The sequence below is a fragment of the Muntiacus reevesi genome, chromosome 5 (genome assembly GCF_963930625.1).
Source record: "Muntiacus reevesi chromosome 5, mMunRee1.1, whole genome shotgun sequence".
NCBI lineage: Eukaryota > Metazoa > Chordata > Mammalia > Artiodactyla > Cervidae > Muntiacus > Muntiacus reevesi.
In genome coordinates, this window is record NC_089253.1 from 23,222,174 (window position 1) to 23,243,443 (window position 21,270).

Below are 21,270 nucleotides of genomic sequence, written 5' to 3' on the forward strand. Positions count from 1 at the left end.
GGAATGTCTTATCTGATTCATGTGCACCAGGACACTTAATTCCAGTAACCCAGTGAGGGAGGCATTATATCAACCTTATCTGATGATTGGGACTTAGAGTTGTTACTTGCCAAGGGTCCCACAGGAGTGACAAAGCCAGAGTTGAAACCCAGGGCTAGCCAACTCCAAAAGCTTGTGCTCTTAACCATGAAACGACATTCTCTCATTGTGTTCACCTGACGCCTGAGCCTGGCCAGCACCAGTTCCACTTCAGCCACATAAAACAAAATTCAGCATCATGCCTGCGCTCAGAACATCTGACCCTCATCACACACCCACTTTGATCCTGTAACTCCCATCTCAGCATAGGCTAATTGTCAAGGTCTCACCTAGCTACCCTGCTGAGACAGGCCACGCTGATCCAAGAGCGGGGTGCCTGGCTTCCTGCCCTGTTGCTATGTCACTGCTGTACATGACAGGCCAGAGGCATGGACAACAGCCCAAAGCATGAGGCTAGAGCATGCAGGTAAATACCGTTCCTCACACTGCCAAGGGACAGAGCTGCCCAGACTAATCCACAGCCCTCATTCTTCTTAAGTATGTTTCTGCTACACACCAATGTTGCATCAGGTTTTACTCTGTTGAATGAAAAATCAAATTAAAGACAAATACATACAGTGCTGTCTTACTATGGAAGACAATATGTTTGCATATGCAAAGAAAAATTCTAGAGAAGAGAAATAAAACTGATAATAATGATGACTTCTGTGCAAAGGAGTTAGGGACAGGGTGATCGGTATCACATGGTTTGGAACAGTTTATTTCATTTTTTATAAGTTATCCAGTATTTTATTACATATTATGTCACATATATGGGGAAGGCTTTTAATAAATTTATTATTCCATTATATAAAACTAACTTATACTGCAAGAATTTTCACCCCAAACTTCACAATTATTGCTTGGAATTGTGTTCTCCCATTTCTTCTTGTTATATTTTTTGTTTTTAACTTTGTGTAATATGTGAATCAGGCACCATTTAAGAAAATTAAAGAAAAAATGTATCCATTGAATTTCACAATAAGGCTATACCAAAACAGCCGGGAACTCTCATGGAATCCTACCCAAAGTGTTTACTGAATGAGCTTGACAGGAGATCCTGTTGTGAGCTTTGGCTATGGTTTGAAGAAACAGACCCACAGAATTGGATGATGGTGATATGTCCACAGACCAGACAAGTGTACCCAACTGTGTTTTCTCTCCAACAGAGAGGGAACATTCCCCTTAATCCTATCAGTGATCAGTTTACGTTTGTGCCCCATGTGTAAGCTACCTCTGCTCTCCTGTGCCTGCCAGAGCTCCTGCAGACATAGGAGACATGTAAATTCAACTTGCAAGTGGGGCACACCTCACCCTGTGCTGTGAATCAGACCAGGAAATCACCGAAAGTCTTCTACAGATTAACTGCCTTCCTGGAGAAAAGAATCCACGGAAGTTCAAAGCAGAAATGCCAGGGTAACTTTATCTTCATCTTTCCCCAGGCCTGATATTTACAAATCACATTGAAATTTACAACACCTATTATGTGACAGCTCTACGATATACACTGGGGATGCAAGGGTGAGCTCTCGAGGGGGGTCTGCAGCCTGTGAGAAAGACAGACATCAATCAAATGATCAAAAATCACTCTGTAGGGAAACAGTTTATGAAGAAATAGTAAAACACAAGAAACTTCTTTCTCTTGTCCTGAAAATTAAGGGTAAGTAGACGTGAACTTGATTTTCAAGAAATGGCATGTACAGAAATCCTGAGGCTTCAAAGAATATGATAAAGAACTAAAAGAATGTAGTGTAAGAAGAAATTGAAGAAGGAAACATGGGCTAGACTATGCAAAAAAAAAATTTAAGCTATATTAAGGATTTAAACTATATTAGGGATAGTGACCTTTAGCCTTAAGTTTATAGGAGGCCATTAAATGAGCTTATGTGGGTGCTGAAGTGGGAAGGGAATATGTGATCTGGTTTGCAGTGTGAAGTCTTTATGTATCGCCCTAATGTCCATGAAAGATTGCTGACTGTGAAAAAGACTCACAATTCAGTGTGCTCACCTATTTCCTAGGCCTTGCTCTTATTAGCTCCTGCAGGCTCTAGTACATATCTAATTAGATACCGATAAAAGAAGCAACAACGACAAATGCCCTCCTAAGTGGGGGTCTGCCACCACTCCACCCTTTGTTTCACCACCAGTAGTTTCTAATGAGACCTTGTGATTGCAAAGTCACCTTAAAGAACACAGAGAGTTTATTACCTTGAAATAATGAATATCAAAATTTATATCAGAACTGTGTAAAGCCACCCATGTAATACTGGAGACTAGCGTAACGCATCTATTTCACATTTGAAGAAATGCCCGAATGGCTCATTTGCGGTCAGTCATGATTTAAGATTAGGTCCTTGGCCATTGCACATCAGTATGGAGACACATGCAAAGCATACAAATCATATAGGGATGACGGGTCATTTGCAGCCCTGACCCCGTATTATCTCTGTGGGATTGAAGTCATGAACCTGTCTATCAATACTAGATTCCAGGAAGGAAGAAGAGTCTTTAAATCTAAAAAGGTGATGTGAAATTATCTATCGAGTCCAAAGACCAACAGTGGTTGGAATTTATAACAAGGTCAATTTTGGCGCGACAAGGTCCTTGGAAGTAACCAGCCTCCTCAGTCTGAGAAAGTAATACATGGAATTTGGCCTTTGTTGGTTTCAGCTTATAAGTAGGATAACTTATACTTATTCCATGAGAAGTTAGAAGTGATATCTTGTCACACAGGGGTGTTAAAAAGATGGAGGAAGAGAAGAGGGAAGAAGGTGGACGGGATTGGTAAAGAATAATCTCCCTGAAAAAGAAATAAGGAAAGACCTCTGGACTCTGGCTTCCATCTGTCACTGACTGACTATGAGCTCCTGGACAAGTCATTTCTATCCTCAGTATCTCAAAAATCTCCATCTATAAGATGCAAGAACATCCACCTCACAGTGCTTTTACAAAAAAAGATCAAGGGAATAAATAGATCACCTTTAATAAAAAAAAAAAAAAAGAGTCCAAAACATTAACCTTCAACTCAGCAATGACTGAGCAAAAAGTCTGAGTTTTTCCTGGCATGGTGCTGGGTCTCTGAGGCCAAAATGTCAAAGAATTCAAGAAACTGAAATCATCGATTCCTCAGCTCCCTCTCTGCTTGTGCGTCAAAGACAGCACCAACCCAGAGAACGCTGAGTGACTGAATGAGCTCTGCTGGGGACACACCAGGATGGATGACAGCTGTTTACCTCTCCCGGAGATGCAATTCCCTTCTGGGTAATATAGGTATTCTGAGTATCCCAAAGAAGCCCCCTGAGAGCTCCAACTCCAAGCCTGTAAGTTCCTATATGTAAAATTTGATGTCAGGAAAGTGATACCCTCAGACAGACTTTAGTGACTAAAGATGCAGCAGGACCTTCCTGAGAAAGAGTTTGAGATGGCATCACACAGTCTCTTTACGGAGAAGGGAAATTATTTCCACTCTAACTGCCCAGGAAAACCCTCAGATGAAGGCCCAGACACATTAACCAGCTGGCTCAGGGGCTCTGTGGTTCTTACTAGAGACACACTCACAAGACGAGGGATGAGCTGAGGGCTAAGAGTTAACTGAATTAAAGGGGTTAGAGCAGGGAAAGCATTCACAAAAACCTTTTCCTTCCAAGCCTCCTCATCCCCACGCCCCATCTCCACCATACCCCTGCAAGAGAAGCAGCCAAACAGGTTCAGCTATAAATCTGTTGCCTTGCATCCAGCCACTCTGGCTGCTATTATTTATAACATTAATTTAATTAAAGTTCCCAGAGAGATAGATTAATTTCTCTCCAGTAGTATAGAAAATCAGTTCTTTTCAATGACAACATCAGTACCCCTGCTCTAACTAGAAAACTAACGTAGTATTTGGAATTCTTTTTCTTTTTCAATTAAAAAGTCCTCATGGCTCATGCATTTTTTATTCCCCAGTGTTCCTTTCCAACAAGCGAAGCAGAGAAGGAACAGAGACAACTAATGTATAAATGTACATTTTTTAAGAAATTGGGTTCCATCATACATATTGCTCTGGTTTGAGTTTTTGTTTTCTCTTGCTGCTTTTCTTTTTAAGGAATAACCATACGTATCCATCATCAAGGACAGAGTTGAGCTGTAACAATAAAAATGCAAGCTTTGATATTTTCTCCTAAAAAAAAAAAAAAAAAAATTATTTCTCCTGCAGCCTATTTGCCCCCTTCCATTCATCCTGTATAAACCCATGTCCATGCATTAAATCACAACTCAAGATGTGTCTGAAGGCATATAGATGAAATCACTGTAAGTTGGAAATGAAGTCTTATTTTCCCTTCTATTTTAATACATCTTAGGTCCCGTGTATGCAATAATGTACCTTCTTGTTAATCTACTTATGGCCTCAGGTAGCCAACAAACCACCAGATAAAGGGAAGATTCTATTGTATTTCTTTTTAGTCTTTTCCATTTGTAATTCTGAAAGCCCAGGAATGCAGATAGATGGGAAAATGCAGGCCACTCTCTCATCATCCACTTCAGTTAATCCTTTAACCTTCTACCTCTCTGCCATTGAGGCCACTGTTGACCAAAAGCATATTTAAACCCACCAGGCAACAAGAAAAAAAAGATAAAAGATTTTTGAAAAGACAAAATTAGAAATGGGTTTGCTACTCATGTCATTAGAAGATCGGGCAGAGTTAAGCTTGGAATCCACCTAATGAGGTTGGAATTAATAAGCTGCAGGGTACAATGCATGAATACAAGCATGTGGGTCTCAGCCAGAATGAGACATCCAACATGGTCATGTCTGAGCACCTTAATAATTAAGCAGCCACTTTCTACTGTGCTAAAAGTGAAAGTGTTGGTCACTCAGCGATATCCGACTCTTTGTGACCCCATGGACTGTAGCCCAACAGGCTCCTCTGTCCATGGAATTCTCCAGGCAAGAATACTAGAGTGGATTGCCATTTCCTTATCCAGGGGAACTTTCCAACCCAGGGATTGAACCCGGGTCTCCCGCATTCCAGGTAGACTCTTAACCAACTGAGCCACCAGTGAAGACCTTCTACTTTGTTGAATAATCTACAATTTGGAATGTATTGCATTGGCCATCTAGACCTTTAGATTCATTACCTCCCATTATTTAAGTCCCTATGGTTTGGCAGCAACAAAGGCCTTTTTTTCCCTTCAGTATTCAGAGGATGTGTGTGTTTTGTTTTGTTTTCTTTAATAGTACAACTATCCATCATCTGCTGGCTACAGTACACTGCTTTATCTTGTAGGTTATCAAGCTACCCGGCCTCCACAGCCAGGATAGTCTATATACCCCCAAAAAGGCTGTCCACTGTCACCTGTCTGGATCAGAAGATGTCTGAAAGAAAGAAAGAGCGTAAGGTGGAGAGAGTAAGATGTCAACATTCCTTAGATATCCAAAATTGCATATTCAGCATCTACTCTAGCAAGAAGGAAGGCAAGCGAGGGGGGGATAAAAAAAAAAAAAGATTGGGTATCTAGGGTAAGTAGCCTTTCTTCACCAGCAGCATGCTGCACTGTCAACACGCAATCAATTTAGATGACTGCAAACTGCCTGCTGGTCTACCACAGAAGCAGACCCGTGAAGACAGCAAGTTCGGTTGCTCTCCAGGGTCCTGAAGGCAAAAAACCAACAACAAAAAAATGCATACCCTAACTAAGCATTGTGATGAGATATGCCTGGAAGAGTAGTGGTGGAAGGAGATTCAGAAATCTAGTCCTAGCCCCTCGTTTTATTTCTAGGGAGCTAAGACCCAGGGACAGTAAATGAATTTCCCAGGGTCATACAAATTTAACACTTTCTGGTAGCTCTAGTTTTTAGTCCAGAATGTGTTTGTGATAACAAGCCAGATTTTCAAAGTAGAGATGCAAATAGTATCTATTATGCTTAGGAAAGCCAGGAAATTCTAAGACAGTGGTTTCCTCATTCAGTAAAACTGCACCTGCACATCTCCTAAAAGCTGTGATCATTTTGGCTCATGGTTTGAGAATGGGGGAAGTAAATCTTTGAATCTCCTCTCTCACAGAAGTAAAAAGGAAAGGAGCCATGCCACATTCTCAAAGCCCTGCCAGGATCAAGGAAACACTGTATCACATTGGAGGGGATGTTCTCTTTCCCATTCAGCCTCAGTTATATATTTTTAAAGAGCCTCTGCAGTTACTAACTTTTGCAGGGACTCTGTTGGCATAAAAATCATTTATCATTGTGTTGTACTACCAACTATGGAACTAAAAGACAAACTGTTGGAGAACCATGCCTAGGATTTGGCAGTTAGAATAATTTCAGGGACCTGATGGACCTCAAACCCTACCCTGCACCATGGATTCACATTATGCACCAGATCCTCATCCATGAGACATGGATCTTCACACAAAAAACTTCACTTTTTGTATAAGTGAAGATTTAATTAAATTGCTTTCATTTCCAGTATGACACTGAAACATCTTTGCAATATGATGTCACATGTTTATACCACTTCATGATGCTGTGTGTTCATAGAGTAGCTTGAAATTTTCTAGGGATTTTGCACACACTCTCTTGCTACATTCCTACATCCAGTATATGGTAGAAGAGTTACTATTACTCCCATTTTACAGATATAAGCACAGATTCTGACAGAGAAGAAGGATTGGAGATGAGAGGACAGGAAGAGTCTTCAAAGAATCTAAGACACAGATTTCCTGATTTCACACTCCATCATTGCACATTAAGTCACATTTTATAAGTGGCAAAACCAAGACAAAGGTCCAGCATCCATTACAGGTTTAGGTTAAACCAGAGAACATGTGCCTGGTCACATAAGAACAGCTCTTCTCTCCCTGTCATCCCCTCTGTCATATTTCCTTCTCTGCAGGCAGTCTCTCACTGCCAACTTGATCCACTCACTGATACACAATCTTTTATCACTGGCACTATGACTAGCTTTGTCATGCTCACAAGATGAACCTCATTCCAAATCAGGTTCTCATGTAACTTATACAGAATCAAATCACGGTGGCAAAACTGTAACGTTGCAGAGAATGTCATGCATTTTTACCTGGGATGTAAGAAACTGAGAAGCTACGCTATGTCACCAGGAGCTCTCCCTCCTGTGGTCTCCCGACGTGATGGTCTCTACTAGGAAACCAGGAATCCATCAGGTACCACCTTACAACATTCCTTGTACCGTTGCCTTTTACTGTTAATTAAATTACACATGGGCTATATCCTGTCTTCTTTCCTTATCACTTCTTTTGGGACAGAAGATCGGGTGCTGCTAGGTTAGCTGGACGTCAGGCATATACTACATTCTCAGTTTTAATTTTGATGAGTTGTGTGCATGTGTTCCTGTATATGAAGTAAATAATACATTAGTGCAGGAAGCAGGAGACTGAGAATCTTGGCCTAACTCTTTTGGAAGTAGTGGTCTTTGATAGTCATCTCCCTTTACTGTAGTGTAAATGTCTGTCGAAAAGTCATTGTAGTACATTATACATGGCTTAACTAGGTTAAAGAATGTTCGGTTTAACAACATGCTTGTAAATACTTTAGGAGCTCTCTGGAAAAAAGATGCCGTATCACCGTACTTCATTATGAAAAACCTAGACATATAAAGAGATGCTCCTATCGTGAAGTTATTCTGAAATATTTGACAAACTTTGAATTACTGACTTGTTCAGTGATTTAGAGTAAGTTTAGTTTTCTGGGTCTGCGAGTTCTTCAAAATCAGTTGTATGGAAAAGCTGAATGTGCTCTGCAGTAAATCAACACCAAGCTTTCGAGGTAAAATCTAAATATGTTTACAGTTTAGACTACAATCACTGAGCTAACTCTGTCAGAGTGACAACCAGGCTGCAGGTGTGTGTATGTATGTGCGGGCACTATGTCTACTGCACAAGCTTGAACAAATGAGGTGTGAGTTCTGAGTTCCATTTCAATGGGACTGGGTAAGAGAGCAATTGTTCCAGCAGTGAGCCAAGAGGTGGTGGGATTGGAGCAGGGAGTCCTGTGTACTGCAGAAAGTTCCTGCTGAAGCCTGGATGCAGGTACCACTTGAAGGGAAAATACTTTTGAGTCCATTCCTTCACTGTCCTTTCAAGACCAAGATGCTGGGAGTGACTAGTTTCAGTTTTCTCTCTGCTTAGCTGCTATCATTAGTGTTTAAACAGCCTGCTCACAGGCTCCCATGAGAGTCCACGATTCTTCTAATATCCAAGGATCAGGGCCAGTCACTGTGGGGGACGCTGGTGGCTTCAGAATTCAAAAGGACTGAATGAATAGGCCAAGGACTTCCTGATGGCAAGAACTCCTATTTCTTTGTATTCCCCACAGCCTGGCAGAGACAGTGTGCCCAGTACTTTAATTGGATAGATTGAAAATTAGAAGTTACTAAATAAAGAGAAGGAAAGAAAATCCCTTTTGTGGTAAAAGAACCCTTAAACACTGGATCCCAGATGTCAGGGGATTGCAGTCTTTGAGTGACTGGAAGAGGCTTCAGGGTGAGCTGAGGATGGAGCAGGGTAATCGAAGGAATGTTAGTTCAGGCCTCCTCCTCAGCTTTGCTGGCAACTCTTAATACAAAGGAAGCAAAAGAAAAACCTAAGGCAGTGGAGATAATCAGGCTGGCCACCCAACTGAGTGGTTCCTTTAATATTTCTAGCTTGAGGTAATCTGCTACCCACACTTTGGGAGTTTCTAAGTAGGCCCAGCTAAACAGCTGAAGCAGGAAGAAAAGTGTGTCTCAGTAACAGGCAGAAAGTGTTAAGATTACCAACTGAAATAGCAGTCACTTTTCTTGCGACAATTTTTGTAATTAGGTCTGAAAAGGTTCTGCTTCTCAATTCTAAGAAAAGGAGAAATTTCTGCCACATTCCAGTTCCTCAGAACAATGGAACTACCTGGAGATCTCCTCACTCTGATTTCAAGTATTTTTAGGGCTCCTGACATTTTTGTAGCTTCTCTCTCCTGGGAAGACTTCATGGAGTGTTTATGACTTTATTTTGGAAAGGACATGAATTTCAGAGGCAGAGAGCAAGAGGTAGGCAGGAAAGGTTGGGGAGTTAGATCCTGGCTCAGAGTTTTAGCTCCATGGTTATGTTATGTGATTGGAACTGAGTTACTTACCATCTTGGAGCCTTTCTACTTCCAAATCGGTCTAATAAAACTGCCTCCACACCATATGGCTGCCCCAAGGACTATTACACCGATCACACCTAGCACGTTACCTGGCCTAATAAGTCCAGCAGGCAGAAGTCCCTTTCCTTGTGCCAAACCAATGGGTTGTGTAAGATCCCATCTTGCCCACCAACCCGGAAGATCAGCAATGTAAGACACGTGAGAGGAAAATACTAGAAGTAAAGAACAAACTGCCCACACTGAGTCTGACTCTTTCCTTCCATCATGTTCTAAGTTCAGTGCCAACAGTCCCTCACGTTGAGCTGAAGAGCCTAGTGGTTAGAGCAGACACACAGACATCAGACTCCGGTCCAAATCCTAGAGCTGCCCCTTAACAGCAGAGGGTTACAGAAACAGAATGTAACTTCAGTTCCATCACTTTTAGACAAGACAAATAATAGCCAGAGTGATAAATTAATCTATATAAAGCCCTTAGCATGGTCACTAGCAAAGTCAACATCCAAAAATGTTATCTATTGCATCACCATTTATCTTCTATCCAGCACTGCTCTAGCAGGTGACAGCTTGAGAAAAATAAGGAAGCATAACTTTAAGGGGCAAAAGGAATCAAAAAGGAAGAATCTCACAACGGTATGAAATGCATAGCTTAGGAAATAAAAATCAGCCTTTCTGAAATTCACTCTCTGTAAGGGTGGCCTAGATAAGACATAGGGGACCAGCATCTTGATAAATAGCCCAGAGCTTCTGCCATTTTAAAAATCAGCCAGTGCTGGCCAGGAAGAAACTTTTGCAGAAGAGAAGTTTGTTCCACATACTAGACAATATCCTCACCTTAAACTTTCCCTCCTCCTCACTGGGGCTGTTCTTTTCAGGCACTTGGATTTCCAGGGTCCCTTACTTATTTATTGCAGCCCAGGCTATCCTCCAATTTCTGCTCCCTCTTTCCTTTTTTTCTCAAGGGAAAGCAAAAACGCAGTTCCCCACTAACACACATTACACAGTTGAGATTCCCACATCTGGGGAAACCGCAAGTACTCCCTCTATTTAAACCAGTGGTTTTCAAATGTCAGCCCATGCACCAAGGCCAACCTGATTGCGTAAGAACTACCCAGAGAGTTTGTGAAGAATGTAGTTCCACACTCAGGGAATCTGATTCACCAGGTCAGAGATGGCTCCTGGTTATCCATAATTCTTAAGTATAGTCAGGTTTTATAACTGTTTCTAGACTTTTTCCTACACCAAAATAAAAATTGACCTCTCTTCTGGCCCAGTCATTCCCAGCTTCTCTTTCCCTAACCTATCTAAAAACCTCATTTGTACTGAGTCCATAAATTATTAACTGGCACCAACTTTATGTTTTCCCTTAAGATCTTAAATAAAGGAAAATAAGTTATGCTATGAATGAAAGTATAAAAAACAAACCACCAGAGAAGGGGCCTAGTATTTAGAACCTCCTCAAATCCATTTTGTATAAACGCAGCTGACCCTAAAGCATACTGTGGGTTCCAGCTCTCCTGTCCTCTCCCTATTTTCATGGCAGAGAGGCCAGAATACATGACAAATGAAAGTCTGGAGACCCAGGGTCATCACAGATGTGCAGAATAAATAATAATAAAGTAACAGCCACCACCACCATGTACTGGGTGCCAAAGGCCAAGCACCACCCAAAGCACTTCATGCAAATCATCTTACTTAACATTCCCATCTGTGAATATGTGTAACAGCACATACAATACTAACAGTCCCAGTTTACAAATTACATTGAGATGCAAAGGAATTCATGTGTCCAAATTCACACAGCTAACAAGTGTCTGAGGATGGCGGAGGAGACAATTTCATAGGGACCAGAGCATTTGTGAAGGCAGGGAATCTTCAATTAGCACAAACTATCCTCCCTCTCTTTCCTCTTCTCTAGAGAGGAGACTATTGGGAAATAAAAGATAAAACTTACACAAAGAGGAAGCGAATAATTGCAGAGCAAGAAAACAGCAGTGTCCCCAGGATGTTTCAGTTGGGAAGTACTAAACTAGAGCTTCAACATTTCTTTCTTACCTGCGGTAAAGAAGGACACACAGGACCCTTCTTATCTCCCATTTGAGTAAAATATGGGTGGTGGGTAGGGTGAAGCAGAAATGTTACCTGGCAGGCCTCTTTAGTTCTAGAGAATTAAAAGAGCCAGTGAGTTCTTGAAGGTGGAAATGGAACTAGTGACTGAGAGCTGGCTCATCCAAGCTGCCCAGCCCAAGGTAAAAAGGAGTTCCTTGTTTCTGTGGAAATGTCATCCAGGCACACATTACATCTAATTGAAGCCACAATTCTCCAGAAAATCCAGAAAGCACTTTAAATAGATAGACCAAGCTAGCCCAAGGCTCACATCAAGATGGTGGAACTTCCCTTAAACCTGACACTAGTTTCTGTTCTCTGCTTTTCCAGGTCCTCTCCTAAGAGAGACTGCAGAGCCAGACTAGCAAGCATATCGAAGCATCCCCTCATCAGAAATGCAGTCTGGAGCTTCTTTCTATTGGGTGCCAGAAGGGAGGCTGTCCTCAACATGCGTATACTTTTTCCAGGGCCTAAAAGAACAAGTCCTGTGGCCAAACAATCATTTAACTTTGGCAGTAATATTAATGAAGACCAACCATTCATGGCTACTTTGCATCACAAAAGATTCTCTATAATAGGACTCAGATCACTATCCATAAAGAGTTTCAGTGGGTTCTGGAGAAATGAAAACATCCCCCTTCACCACCATCATCCAGCTATCCAGCCACATGCGAACCAATAGAGACCAGTAGTGTCCTTTCTTCAGCTGGCAGTAAACCTCCCCCTAAGGACAGACATGGAGGAAGATATCTCCTTCCCACCCCAACCCACAGCATCCAGTGAAACTCTCCCTTCCTGCTCTCACCCCCCACCTCTGTCTTCAAAGTAGTCCTGCCACCCTCTGATAAACTGGAAGACTCATCCCTCTGCAGAAGATAAATGGCATCAATTCCAAAAGATTCCAAAAACAGCCCCTTTAAGAAGTTTCCATTTGGAAAAAATATTTAAGCAAAGCTGTGCTTGATGAAGTGAAATAGAATTAGCCGCTCCAGTAGCACCAGCTTCTCGGATTCATTTGAAGGTAGACCAGCTCATTTGCTTCCAAGTGGAACGGACTCAACAACAATACATCACAGTTAACTGTAATCACAGCTCCATGGAATTCCAACCGGTACCTACAGCACACCGAGGTGTACTTAATAGTCCCCCATCTGTAATCAACCTTTCGTACATTTCTTCCTAATCGCCGCATATGGTTTCATTTTAATGGACTGTTTTCTTAGCATATTACAGTTGGTCATTCCGGCACACCTAACGGCCCATTCGGTATGTTAAATGACTCCTAGGGTCCCTTGGTTTTTATTTCCCAGGAAGGCTTGGAGGAGATTGGTTTTTTCCCTTCTCCATTGCTCGATTTCAAGGGCACAATCACAGAAGATCAAAGGCAAAGACATACCTGTTGCAGTCGATGTGGAGCAGGAGATGGGAGGCGCTGACTGACAGCGCAACCCTGTGCCACTGCCCGTCAGCCATCCGGTACGGAAGCGCCTCTGTCCGGGGCTTCCCGTTGTGTATGTAGTGATAGCGAATCTCATCCCTCAGACCACTGCTCTCCAGTTCAAAATAGCTGTGTATAAAGAACAAAAATGTGTTTTGTTTTACTTCTGGGTATCACAGCCATCATCAATCCTCATGACTTCCTACCAGGATTCCCAGAATCTAAAATTAACTCAACACGATGCAAAGAAACACAACCCACAATTAATTGTACAACATGGAACCCAATTCACCTTCTCTCCAAGAGTCCTCAGAGCGACAGCCTGAAGGCCTGATAAGGTGACTGACAGATGCACTGTGAGTGACAGGTGACCAGCTAATTGGCAAACTCAGTGCAGCGTCACTTAAATATAATTCAGGTCTCCTTTCTACTGTCTACTAAAGGCCATTCGCATGGAATGGGTCTATCGATGCTTATTTTTATTACTGCCACTTCTACTTTTTCAAGAATTAAAGGAAAATACAAGTCACATGAACTCTCAGGGATGGAAACAAACTATCACAGAAGAGATGAATAAGGTTTTTGTTGTTGCTGTTTTTACTTCCCACCGGATAAGACACTGTAAGTGAACAATTCCTACATAACCAATAAGGAAGGAATGTTTGAAGCTACTCGCATTACGTGTTAATATTTCCAAATGTCATGGAATGAAACATGTGATTGACCTTTTCTTTTGGCAGATTGTTACCTTCTTTTTCTAGATCCGTGAAACACTCAGCACCTCCTCTGCAGTCGGCACACTGGCCCTAAAAGGCAGCAGGCAACTTCGGGACACTCCTCAGTCACACACCAGGGCTGATATGTTCATGGGGCCAGAACTATGTAGCTTCCTATGTGTCCCTTCTGAAATGTCTCACCGTGACCATCATCACCACAGGGTCCAATCTCACTGCCAGGCACCGCACTGGGCCTCTGACATATATTAATCCATCACTCACAGAAACCTGGAAGACCGATACGATACCTTCTGAGTATCTTAAAAAAAAGAAAACAAAAAACTGGGATTCTGGAATTAAGTAACATACCCAAGCCAGATTTTAAACTCAGAGCTAGATGTGACAATCCATGTATTATCTGGAATTAAGTAACATACCCAAGTCAGATTTTAAACTCAGAGCTAGACGTGACAATCCATGTACTATCTAGAATTAAGTAACATACCCAAGCCAGATTTTAAACTCAGAGCTAGATGTGACAATCCATGTACTATCTACCAGTTAGGCCTCATCTCATAGGCATAGAGACAAACTAGTAAAGATGGCCTCAACTGCCACTGTCTCCCAGCAACTTATCCACTCAGGCAATCCAAGAACTGCTTGCCTAAATAGGTAACCATGTTCAATCTCAAGATGTGGAAGGACCTACTGCTTCTGCTTTAATTCACTGAGCTGGCCTGACCCCTCTAACCCAAGCATATTCAATCCAGAACATAAAATGCATTCTCCATGAGCACTGAGATAAATACATCATGAATCTCAGCTTCTATTATCCATGACTTCCAAATCTCACATCACATATGAAAACAAATGCACATTTCTTGCTCATCTTTCACACAGATCTTCCCAAGATCACACTGCAGGAAAAGCAAAGTCAAGACCAGCCTCTGACTCACCTCACGTGGACTATACAAAGAACTAGGCTCAAGATCATACATAGAAAAGGCTATTTACACTATTGTAGCCATCTCCTGGGTCCAGGTACATACTTACTAGTAATAATATAATATATATTTTTTTAAGCCTGTTAAGGAGGAAATTCCTTAACGTACAAGACATTCATTTTAAGAGAATTCTCCAATTTTTTTTCTAAGCACCCAGAATACTGGAAGAGTCAAACAATCAGAGGACTTAAAAGGTCAGGAAAATCTTAGAGATTATCAGGTCATTCATTAATTTACTCAGGGTGTCAGGGCTGAACACATATTGAAAAGCTAAGATAAGATTTAAAACAGATCCTGTTCTAAGATTTCCCATTTACAGAATAGTGGGAAAAGAAATCAAATGTATGCCCCTCCCCTCAAAAAAGCCAGAAATTGGCAAATAGTAAACAAAGGAAAGTTGAAGCTATCATTTCATGATTAAATATGGCATTCTAGAAATGGGCTTTCATAAATATCTCATTTAATTTCTTCAAGCTAAGTACGATTATCACTATTTTACAGATGAGTTCACAGATGATCAGAGATATTAAAATACCTTGTCCAAGACCACACAGCTCCTCTATAGAAAAGCAGCATAACTTGGTACTTAAGACCTTACCAAGATTAACATATAATAGGAACTCTTTCAATCACTTTACTTTGACCAACAAGCTACTCCTGGGGGAAGGAACATGACCTTGAAAGCACCTCAATCAATGACAATCAAAAATATTCACGGTAACTTGAATCATAATAAACAAAGAAAAAAGGAGGCATATATATTTAACCAGGTTTAATCATCATTGCCTCAGTGAGCAACTGCTCAGTGTATTATAAACATATCTTTTAAAGATCATTTTGCAATGAATTGGAGTAAGTGGATACCTTGGAGTAATCACAAACATACAGTTAAAACAAATGTGCCCTAATATTACACAAATGGTTACTTGTGTCATGGGACATCTGATAGCATCATGCATATGTACAAGAACTACTATATCTCAAACAACCCAGATGAAAGTCAAGATGCTATGTTTAAAAAAAAAAAAAAAAGTTAGAGTTGAAGACTATTTACACATGACAGTAATTCCCCAGCATTTCAAGCCTGCAGACAGGGCCAAATCCTGTGACCTAAGAATGCTCTTATGCAATTAAAAAGGGAAAATAAAAGTTATTCATAGATAACTGCAAAAGGTATCCTAGAGATGACAAAGAAATCAGATAGTTAAGTGATACCTGGCTAAAACTGTTTCATGAGTCCTGGAAGAGAAAAAGGCAGTACTTGCAGGCAGTAATCCTCTGCTAATAGTGGTGTGAGGCTTAGTCCTGAAAGCAACATGGAGGAGGCAGTCATTTGGCCTGAAAGCACTTGATGTTAGCCCAAAGGGCAGACTGTAGATTTGTAGTAGAGCCTGCTTCTCTGGTGACTCAGAGATGATAAAGAATCTGCCTGCAGTGTGGGAGATCTGGGATCAATCCCTTGGTTGGGAAGATTCCCTGGAATGGCTACTCACTCCAGTATTCTTGACTGGAGAATCCCATGGACAGAGTAGCCTGGCGGGTTACAGTCCATGGGGTTGCAAACAGACACAACTGAGCGACTTACACACACACTTGTTACTCAAGTACGGTCCACTGACCAGCAGCATCATCGTTTATGGAAATTCAGATTATAGGGCCCCAACCAAGACACACTTGAATCAGAATCTGTGCTTTAAAAAGACTCACAGATGATTCACACACACATTAAGAGTTAAGCAGCACTGTGATTAAGTACACCAGGTGTTGCTTTATGCCCCAGCCAACTAATCACGGTCAAGAAGCCAAAGTCTGATGCTGTGAGCAAGTGAGTTAAGAGCCATGTGGTGCTTTCAGAGGAAGAGAGGACACCAAAAGCGAGAGTGAGCCACTGTTCAGGGAGCTCTCACCCCTACCAGTCCTCTCTTCAGCCCTCAAGTGCTTTAGGGTCTTCCTGGGAGTTTGTGGGAAGGACCAGCTGTATAGGCAATAAAGTCACCAATCAGATTTCATGAGCAGCATTTCTCCCCTTAGACTGGCACCTCAGCCAAGTGTGCTGCTCCAGTGAACTGTCCTGGCTCCCAGAAAAACTTGTTCTTCCTTCAAATATTTGAAAAAAGCAGTAATATGCACTACAAAGCTTTCTCTTTTAGACCAAGCATTTCCAGCTCAATCTTTTATACTCTTGCTCCCACCCAAAATAAGAGGCCTTCCTGGTCAAAGATGGGGTCTCACCATTCTTTCCAGATTCTTCCCCAGTTTGGGTCACCATGCTTCAGGTATGGTAAGATGGATCAGCTTCCCCCCTAAACATAGAATCCAGGAATAAAAATGTCTCCTTTGCACTGTGCATAACTGAGTGTATCTTAACGTTGACACTGACTTACAGATATCTAACACAGCAAGTCCTTTGACTCAAAACTATTTTGACTCAAAATAACTATGAGGGTGAATCTTCCCTACCCTGTATTTACATAGCTCAATTTACTTCAACCTAAGTTTTTTGCTTCAACCTAAGTTTTTGCTTAAGTGCTAGGCAGACCCTAGCCATAAACAGTGTAGTTCTCCAAAGCCTACCCTTGAGGGTTAGCAACAATCAATAACTATGAACTGAATTCAAATCTCACAAAACTACCTGATTCCCATGTTATATTCATAAATAAAAGTCAGGAACAATAATTCCAAATAACATAGATTAAGATCAACCAATTATTTTCATTAAAATATTTGTCATTTTCCCAGTAACTTATGACATGGAATCCATTTCTTCAGAATATTAGGCAGACCAACAGGATAACTATATACACTCAAAATGTTGAAGTGGTTATTGCTGGATGATTGTGTTTCTTCCATTCACTAGGATGAAAACAGCAGGATTAATTTTTAAATGGTTCCAGTACTAAATCAATAGTAAAGGCAAAAAGCTTTCAGGAAAAAGTCTTTTTTCCAGCAGCTCCACAAAGATATATATTGACTGTTTGGAGAAATAACTCACACCCCAAAGACCTCCAAAGTGAGTGCAATACCCCCAGAAGTCTCAGTGGGGAGGTCAAGGCAAAATGGATGTGAGAAACAAGGTCACTCCTATCCAATGTGTATCCCTGGCAGGATTATTGGGAGGAAAGGAGAAAAACCAGATAAGCCACTATCTTCTTTCTGTAATGGAAACAAATCATCACAGGTATAGAGAACACCTGGGTAGATCATTCTCCAAATCCTAAAAAATGCCAAAGAAGACTAAAAGAAACAAGTTTCCTATCATTTTCCTAGCAATTTCCTAGCATAATGCCTACAGTGCCTAGGTAAAACATCTACTTCTGCTTTATTGACTGTGCCAAAGACTTTAACTGTGTGGATCACAACAAACTCTGAAAAATTCTTAAAGAGATGGGAATACCACACCACCTGACCTGCCTCCTGAGAAATCTGGATGCAGGTCTAGAAGCAACAGTTAGAAATGGACATGGAACAATTGACTGGTTCCAAATAGGAAAAGGATTATGTCAAGGGTCTATATTGTCACCCTGCTTATTTAACTTCTATGCAGAGTGCATCATGAGAAATACTGGGCTGGACGAAGCACAAGCTGAAATCAAGATTGCCAGGAGAAACATCAACAACCTCAGATATGCAGATGACACCACCTTTATGGCAGAAAGCAAAGAAGAACTAAAGAACCTCTTGATGAAAGTGAAAGAGAAGAGTGAAAAAGTTGACTTAAAACTGAATATTCAGAAAACTAAGATTATGGCAATTGGTCCCATCACTTCATGGCAAATAGACAGGGAAGCAATAGAAGCAGTGACTGATTTTATTTTTTGAGGCTCCAAAATCACTGCAGATGGTGACTGCAGTCATGAAATTAAAAGACTCTTGCTCCTTGGAAGAAAAGTTATGACCAATCTAGACAGCATATTAAAAAGCAGACACATTACTTTGCCAACAAAGGTCCATCTAGTCAAAGCTATGGTTTTCCCAGTAGTCATGTATGGATGTGAGAGTTGGACTATAAAGAAAGCTGAGCATCGAAGAACTGATGCTTTTAAACTGTGGTGTTGGAGGAGACTCTTGAGAGTCCCTTGGACTGCAAGGAGGTACAATCAGTCCATCCTAAAGGAAATCAGTCCTGAATATTCATTGGAAGGACTGATGCTGAAGCTGCAATACTTTGGCCACCTTGAGTCAGTCAAGAACTGACTCATTGGAAAAGATCCTGATGCTGGGAAGGATTGAAGGCAGAAGGAGAAGGGGACAACAGAGCAACAGAGGATGAGATGGTTGAATGGCATCACCGGCTCAATGGACATGCGTTTGAGTAAACTCCAGGAGTTGGTGGTGGACAGGGAGGCCTGGCATGCTGCAGTCCATGGGGTCACAAAGAGTCGGACCCAACTGAGTGAGTGAACTGAACTGAGGAAAGGTTAATTATACCTTTAACAATATGGCTAACATTCATTTGGTAATAGCCAAGCAATACCACTCTTGAGCATATACCCAGAAAAGATGAAAACTCTAATTTGAAAAGATACATGCACCCCAATGTTCATAGCAGCACTATTTATAATAGCCAAGAAATGGAAGCAACCTGAATGTCCACTGACAGGTGAAGAAGACATGGTGTATACACCTAACAGAATATTACTCAGATATAAAGAATTAAATAATGCCATTTTCAGCTACAAGGATACACTTAGAGATTATCATGTGAAGTCAGATGGAAATTGACAAATATCAAATGATATCACGTATGTACAGAATCTAAAGATGATCCAAATAAACTTATTAACAAAACAGAAACAGACTTGGTCATAAAAAGCAGTCATATGGTTATCAAAGATGAAAGTAGGAGAGGGATAAATTAGATATATACTACTTTATACAACACTGATAAGCAATAATGAACTACTATACAGCACAGGGAACTAAATTAAGTATCTTGTAATAATTTATAATAGCTAAGATTGTGAAAAACAGATTTCTTTATGTGAAACTGAATCACTTTGCTGCATACCTGAAACTAATACAACATTGAAAATCAACTATAGGTCAATTAAATTAACAGAAAACAGTAACAGCCAATATGTATGATGCTTACTGCCAGGAAATGACTATAGGCCTTTATATTTCATATTAAAATAATCTCTACCACATCCTAGGATATATTTATCTCTCTATTATTTGCTTTAACAGACACTTCCACACCACTATGTGCCTGGCACTATTCCACAAGTATTTACTCATTTAATCTTCACTGCAACCTCAAATATTACCAGTTATTACCATCCCAGTTTTATAGAGGATGGAATAAAGATAAAAATTAAAAATAACTTTTCCAAAGCTACAGAGCTACGCAACAGCACAACTAGGATCCACATGGGAATAGCCTAGCTCCAGGGTCCCTGCTTTATGCAGCCTCCCAAGTCCATGCATTTAACCACTACCTCATTTTACAAAAAAAGAAATTTAAGATTTGGGGATGGAAAAAGGTATTCCACACAAATTGAGATCAACTGAAAGCTTGAGCAGCTATGCTCATATCAGATAAAACAGACTTTAAAATAAAAACTGTTACAAAAGACAAAGAAAGATACTACATAATGATCAATGGATCACTCCAAGAAGAAGATAAAACAATTATAAATATATATGCACCCAACATAGAAGCAACTCAATACACAAAGCAAATAAAGGAGAAATCAACAGAAACACAGTGGTAGTAGGGGACTTTAATACCCCACTTTCCTCAATGGACAGATCATCCAGACAGAAAATCAGTAAGGAAACACAGGCCTTAAATTACACATTAGCCTTAATTGATATTTATAGAACATTCCATCCAAAAGCAGAATATACATTCTTCTCATGTGCACATAGAACATTCTCCAGGATTGACTGCAAAGTGAGCCTCTGTAAATCTAAAACTGAAATCATATCAAGCATCCTTTCTGATCACAACACTACGAGATTAGAAATAAACTAAAACAGGGGGAAAAAGTGGCTTCCCAGATGGCACAGTGGTAAAGACTCCACCTCCCATTGCAGGAGACACAGGAGACAGAAGTTCTATCCCTGGATCAGGAAGATCCCCTGGAGAAGGAAATGGCAACCCACTCCAATATTCTTACTTGAAAAATTCCATAAACACAGGAGCCTGGTGGGCTACAGTCCATGGGATAGCAAAGTCAAACACAACTGAGCATGCACACACACAAGAAAAAAAAAAAACTAACACACACACACACAAACACATGCAAGCTAAACAGAAAGCTTTTAAACAACCAGTGGGTCACTGAAGAAATTGAAGAAGAAATTAAAAAACACCTAGAGACAAATGAAAACAAAAACACAATGATTCAAAACCTATGAGATGGAGCAAAAGCGATTCTAAGAAGGACATTTATAGCAATACAATCTTAGGTAACAAGATAAATCCCAACTAAACACCCTAAATTTACACCTAAAACAACTGAAGAAAGAAAAACAAGCAAAACCTAAAGTTAGTAAAAGGAAAGAAATCATAAATATCAGAGCAGAAATAAATGAAATAGAGATGAAGAAAACAATAGAAAAGATCAATGAAACGAAAAGCTTTTTCTTTGACAACATAAAACTGATAAAACTTTAACCAGACTCACCAAGAAAAGGGGGGGACTCAAATCATTAAAATTAGAAATGAAAAAAGAAAAGTTACAACTGATACCACAGAAATACAAAGGATCATAAGAGACTATTACAAGCAACTTTATACCAATAAAACAGACAACCTGGAAGAAAAGGACAAATTCTTAGAAAGGTACATCC

General features: G+C 40.6%; 1 protein-coding gene across 2 annotated transcripts in view; it reads right to left on the reverse strand.

Annotated features, from left to right (window-relative positions):
• The window catches only part of NELL1 (neural EGFL like 1), a 994,502-nt gene that overhangs the window by 817,367 nt on the left and 155,865 nt on the right, over window positions 1–21,270 (reverse strand). For both annotated transcript variants that reach the window (XM_065936472.1, XM_065936471.1), the window contains exon 4: window positions 12,711–12,881. In XM_065936472.1, coding sequence (XP_065792544.1) covers window positions 12,711–12,881 — 171 coding nt within the window. The remainder of the gene's footprint in view (window positions 1–12,710; window positions 12,882–21,270) is intronic.